The sequence below is a fragment of the Mastomys coucha genome, unplaced genomic scaffold, assembly GCF_008632895.1.
Source record: "Mastomys coucha isolate ucsf_1 unplaced genomic scaffold, UCSF_Mcou_1 pScaffold23, whole genome shotgun sequence".
NCBI classification, from domain to species: domain Eukaryota; kingdom Metazoa; phylum Chordata; class Mammalia; order Rodentia; family Muridae; genus Mastomys; species Mastomys coucha.
This window is the reverse complement of record NW_022196906.1, coordinates 25,901,355-25,907,528: the sequence shown is the minus strand read 5'-3', so window position 1 is coordinate 25,907,528 and position 6,174 is coordinate 25,901,355. Positions and strand designations below refer to the sequence as shown.

At 44.1% G+C, this 6,174-nt stretch overlaps 1 protein-coding gene across 1 annotated transcript in view; it reads left to right on the top strand.

Annotated features, from left to right (window-relative positions):
- The window catches only part of Barx2 (BARX homeobox 2), a 67,971-nt gene extending 64,382 nt beyond the window's left edge, over positions 1 to 3,589 (top strand). The window contains exon 4 of the mRNA XM_031344096.1: positions 2,566 to 3,589. Coding sequence (XP_031199956.1) covers positions 2,566 to 2,832 — 267 coding nt within the window. The 3' untranslated portion in view covers positions 2,833 to 3,589. The remainder of the gene's footprint in view (positions 1 to 2,565) is intronic.
- The last annotated feature ends 2,585 nt before the right edge of the window (positions 3,590 to 6,174 follow it).

Genomic DNA, 6,174 nt, shown 5'->3' with positions numbered 1-6,174 from the left:
AAGAAAGAAAGAAAGAAAGAAAGAAAAGAAAAAGAATAAAATAAAAAAACAAAAGCTAAGACAAACCCCTGTTCCCTCCCCTCTTTCCCTGCTCACTACCCAACCCTCTCCTGCTTACTGGCCCTGGTATTCCCCTACACTGGGGCACAGAACCTTCACAGGGCCAAGGTCCTCTCCTCCCATTGATGACCGACTTGGCCATCCTCAGAAACAGATATTTTTAAGTGTTCTATCTGATAAGGAACATGAATTAGATTATTTTTAAAAACCTCTTATACTCTATTCTAAGGAGATAATTCAAACAGAAAAAAATTGATGTGCACATGGTCTACCCTGAGATCCTATGCACAAAAGAAGCAGTATACAGATTGAGCAGGCTGTACTTGCATACTTAGGTAAACAATTGTATATAAACAATTAAGAAAAAGAAGAAGGCCAGGAATCTGAGAGGGAGGCCAACATGGGGAAGGGTAAACGAGGACCGTTGGAGGAAGGGAAGGGAGAAATGATATCATTATCTTTTAATTAAAATTTATTTTTAAGAGATCACATGAGAAGCTGCTCAACATTGTTAGCCATTAGGGAAATGCAAATGAAAACCACACTGAGACCCTCCTTTGTACTAGTTAGGATGGCCGTAGTCAGGAAGGAGTGGTTATAAGCATTGGTGAGGAAGTAGAGAGCTGAAATCCACGCACATGGTTGGGTTGGAATGTCCACAGGTGTAGTTACTTTAGCAAGAGTCCCCAGAATGTTAATCATAGAGTCACCACAGGATGCAGCAACTCTGTTTCTGGTACAGACCTGAAAGAGGTCTGAGCAGAAACTTGAAGCAGTGTCTGTTAACCCATGCTCATGACAGCGTTATTCACTGAGTCCAAAGATGGGGGTAACTTGAGTGTCCGTCAGCTGATGAGAGGGGGAGTCAGCAAACTGACACAGACATTTGGTGAATATTATTTTCTGATATGTGCTACAGTATAAACGGACCTTAAAGACACAGTGCCTAGTGAAGTGAGCAAAGCCCACACGTTATGATTCTGCTTATGTGAAAAGACGGCTGATGGCCGAGGTGCTGGGTAATGATTTAGTGCTAATGGGTATAAGGTTTCTATTGGCGATGAAGAAACATCATCCAAAATTGCACTGAGGTGATAGTTGCCCAAGTTAGCAATTATGCTAAACATTGTTAAAATGGGCAGTTTAAATATAGGAAGCATGAACGCAAATTATATCTCAAAGCTGTTTTGATAAGAACTTAAGGTCTGATGAGTTACTGCATTCATTCTTGAAGTTCAGCCCAAGGAGGTCCTCTTCCAGTTTTGAAGAAGGAAACAGTCGATAAATACCTGGTGACTACATAGAAAGGTCTTGGTCAGGAGAGATTGGTCCTTGAGGAGCTTCTGTGCAAACAGAGAAGAGGAGCAATAAGTTAGAGATGTTTTCTAGTTTGGATCTAGAATGGCCCCCAAAGGTCCATGTGTAGGAAGGAGGCTCCTTCTCTAGCCTGTAATGCTATCAGGGGTGGAGCAATGATGGATGCTTTAAGAAGTGGAGCCCAGTGGAAGGAAGTTAGGTCACTGGGAAGTGTCCTCGAGTGGACACTGAGACCCCAGCTCCTCCTGCTTCTCTTTGCTTCCTGATCATATGAAATCAATAACTTGTTCCACCCTCCCACATGATAATCTGACTTTACCGTATGTCCAAAAGTAGTGGGCCAACCATGAAGTAAAACCACTAACCTCTGAGGGAAAACAAACCATTCCTTCAGATAGATGTATTCATCTCAGATATGATGTCCCAGAGACATGAAACCAATTAATGCAGAAAGTAGCAACAATATCTCCTATCCCTTCTCTATTTAATTCAAGCCTTCCCAAAGCTCTTCTCACTAGCTGCCTGGAATGTTGACTACACAGAACCAGGGGTTGGAGTCAGTGGTGGAAGGACCATATATTACCTTACTAAGTAAACTGTGAATATAGAAAACATTAATTTCTACCTGTCTCATGGGAGTTCTTGTAGAGATCAGAAAATGGGACAACTATATAAATATTTTATACCAACAAAGGCCATTTGGTGTGTTGTTGAGTATATTTTGCAAATCAACCTTTTTTTTTTTTTTAAGTGTGAGTGCTGAGAATTTATTGTAAGGCACTTCTTTTTTAAAGGGTTCACATTTAAAAGTTTTTAACTTGAATTGTCAGATTGTCTTGAAAAGATGATCCAGACTCCGTTTCACACACATGTGTTTATTTTCCTGCTTGTTATAGATCCTGTTCTTTTAATCTGTCAGTCAGTCCATAGTTAGCTCCTTAGGATCTGAACTTTAATTTCTTTCCTTACCAAAGGAGGTGACATTTTTCTGTGTTTATGATCAGGGTATTTAATGCCAAAATATTCGGTGCTGACTAAAATCCATTGAGCATGGAAGAAGCTGGCTACAGGGCAGGATAGCCAAACCCTGTGGCTTTGCTATCCCGAGGGAATACATAGTGCTGTGTGAGGGTGGACCAGGAGCAGGATGGGAGGATTCAATAACTTTCCTTTTTTCCCCCCACATAGGTCCTTAAAGGTGGACAGGAAGCACCCACAAAACCTAAGGGACGCCCTAAGAAGAACTCCATTCCCACATCAGAGGAGATCGAAGCCGAAGAGAAGATGAACAGCCAGGCACAGATCCAGGAGCCGCTGGAATCCTTAAAGGGACAGGAGGAGCCCTGTGATACCCACGAGCCCAAAGCGTGCCTTGTCCCCTTGGAGGCGGCAGAACCGATTCACCCACCCCAGGAGTTGCCAGAAGCTTCCTCTGAACCCCCACCATTAAGCTAAAATGGAGTTCTTTGGGGCAGGGGGAAAGGGGGAGACTGGGAAGAAGGGAAGAGAGAGGCAAGGAGACTCTGAGGGAGAAAAGACCTCTAAAGACTAGTAATGTGGATAGAGTCTCACTCATCCCAGCGGCATTTTCATCTGGAGCATTTGATGAAGACTCGCTTGTGTGAGACTTAACCTTCTTGCAAGGCTGTGTTGGCCACAGATACCCTTCTGTATGGGAGATAGCGCTTTGGATCTGATTGCCCAGGCTTGGGGGATAGCTGTAGGGCTAGCTACAACAGCCTGTTAGTGTGACAGGCTCCACTGGCCTGCAGCAAGGGCTGCTCTTCTTCCTCCCTGCCCCCCTCTGGGCAACAGGTCAGCAGAGAGAGGTAGGTGGAAATGCTTGGGAGACCTGCCCAGGCTCCTTGCTGAGTCAGCGCTTATTTCTGTAGTTTTAAGAGAATTGAATTTTTTTTTTGAGGGTGGGGTGGGTGTGGGGAAAGCTGTTAAAGTCAGACAAAAAAGAAAAAAAGAAAAAGAAAAAAGAAAAAAAAGGGAATTGGAGGGAGTTGTGAGTTACGAGGGACATCTCCGAGTCCTGCTTGTCTGATTGAAGACACGTGTGCCTTTGTACCTTTATAAGACGGTCAGGTGCCAACAGACCTGATGACCCTGGGCTTCTCCGATTAGTGAGGTTGCATCCCGGAAGCTGCAAATGCAGATATGTTAAGATAACTTTTATTTTTTAATTAAAAATAATCTTTGAAGCTGATTGTCTGGTTTGTTCATTTGTTTGTTTGTTTAGACAAGTGTCCCACAGAAAGAGAGATAGTCAGTTTCCCTGGACTTTTCCCATCTACAAAGTAAAAGGCTGGGCCACAGCCTTGCCTAAGTACAGGAGTCACAGAGGTGATGCGGTGGTCACAAGGTTAGGAAGCCAAGCAGCTGGACTACCTCCACCAAGCTACTCCACAGCATCTACTTTGCAGATGGGGGCTTCAATTTTAAAAGTTGTGGTATTTTTAAAAATATACTTATTTATTTTATTTTCACTTGTATGTGCACGCGCGCACGAGTGTGTGTGTGTGTGTGTGTGTGTGTGTGTGTGTGTGTGTGTGTGTGTGTGTGTGTGTGTGTGTGTGTGTGTGTGGTGCATGCTCATGCCAGTGTGTGTGGAGGCCAGAGGACAAATTATGGAAGTCACAGATCTATCCTTCTACCATATAGATCCTGGTAATTCAACAAGAGTCATCAGGCATGGAGGCAGGTGCCTTTACTCCATCAGCTGTCTTGCAGGCTCGCCCTTTTGAATAGCTGCTAATTTAGTGATAAGCTTTTTAAGGTCAAAACTATAAAGATGAGCCTTGCTTCTATCCAAACCAGTAAGCCCAATCCTTTGTATTGGTTTCTCATTTGTTCCCCAACTTCTAAGAAAAGAAGACTTAAAACCGGCTGTGCTAAGGCACTGGGGCTAGTGCCCAGTGGAAGTGCTTTCTTACATGCAAGGGCTCTGGGCTCCATAATCCCAGCATCAGAGGAAGAAATACAAAAAGTAGTATTGATCCCTCATTTTCAATAAGATCAGGGAAGCTCTGGGCATCAAACGTCACAAGAGAGGGTTTGTCTGGCTTTCTCAGGGTCACCTATACGGTTGTTTCCCTGTAATGCCCTTCAGGACATAACACCTACTTAGTGGCTGGTCAGTCATCCATTATTGTCACCTCTACCAGTTTGTAGGCTTGGAAGCTAGCAGCCAGCTCTTAACAGAGCCCCAGCTAGAAGGCAGAACCGATTACTGTCTGTGAAACAGTCATATAACACCCTTCAGAGCCAAACAGACAAAAGCCTGCCCATGTGTAGCTATCTGGCTGCCTGCTTCTGTCTGTTGACGAGCACTCAGGGCAACCCCACAGCTCTCATGCCACCAAGGCCTACCTCAAATCTTTGCTGCTGAGAAAAGCAGAGGGAGAGCTCTTTCTTTTTACTCCTGTGAATAGACAAAGGGGTTAAGGATTGGCCTCCGAGAACCAGTTTGTGTAGACCACACCCGGCTGCCTTGTGTGAGGTGGCTTGTAGCAAGTGTACAGAAAGCTCTCTCCCTCACCTCTGCCCACACTGCAGTATGATTTTACCAGGTGGCATCACAACAAACCAAAGAAAGAGTACAATGGCTAGAGTAAGCATGTGAGCGGGGCCAGGTAGACTCAGAGCCATTCTGTTCTCGCTCTAGGAGACATCTGCACTGAGATGCCCCCCCCCCTCTGTGTGTGTGTGTGTGTGTGTGTGTGTGTGTGTGTGTGTGTGTGACCTCTATGAGGGTCTTTTGCCCCAGATGCCCATGTTGTTCTTTACTGTCTGACAGCAGATGTGACCGTATGGACCTGTTTGTGCACACACATGCTGCTTCTCTCTGGTGCTGAGTTCCAGGTGCTTCTCACTCCAGCTTTCTCCTTGGCTCGTACTCTTTGGTTTGTTTCTTGCCTGAAGGGGTTGAAGACATTTCACTGGTCGATTTAAGACCTGGGATTATCTCTCCTTGTGTTTGGTAAGGCTCAGCCCAAGGGTACCTCCACTTACAAGCTTGTGGCTTATCCTCCAGCCTAAGATGTGCGTGTTTGTTTTTTCTTTTTCTTTATTTTCTAATGGATCAAAGATGGGCCAGCCTGGGTATTCATTATTACTTTTTAACTGACAAATACAATTATTCATACTTAAGGCATACCTGATATTTTAAAATCTACACACAATGTAGAATGGCTACATTAGGCAAATTGGCCGTTGCATTATCTCATATACCATTATTTTATGGTCAGAATATGAAAACCCACTCTCAGCAATTTTTCATCACATAATACTCTGAAACCTGTAATCACCATGTTGTTTAGTAGGTCTCTGTTGAGCCCATTCATCATAGCTGAACATTTTAAAATACAATATTTATTTTTATTTTACGTGCATTGGTATTTGGACTGCATGTATGTCTGAATGAGGGTGTGGGATCCTCTGGAGTTGCAGACCGTTGTAAGCGGCCATGTGGGTGTTGGGAATTGAACCTATATTCTCTGGAAGAGCTGCCAGTACTCTTAACCACTGAACCACTGATCCAGCCCCATGAAATCTTTTAAACTTTACCCAGCATCTCTCCAGACCTAGTCTCCCATCCCTAACATCTGGTAGTTTCCATGGTTACACTCTACTTCCATCATAGCCTCAACTCCCTTAGCATCTACTTACCAACTAAGAATACGTTGTGGTTGTCTTCTGTGGCTGTCCCCCTTTGGCCACTTAAGATGTTGACCTTCAAGTCCGTTTATTTGCTCTCAAATGATAAGGTTTCCTTCACTTTTGTGCCAAATA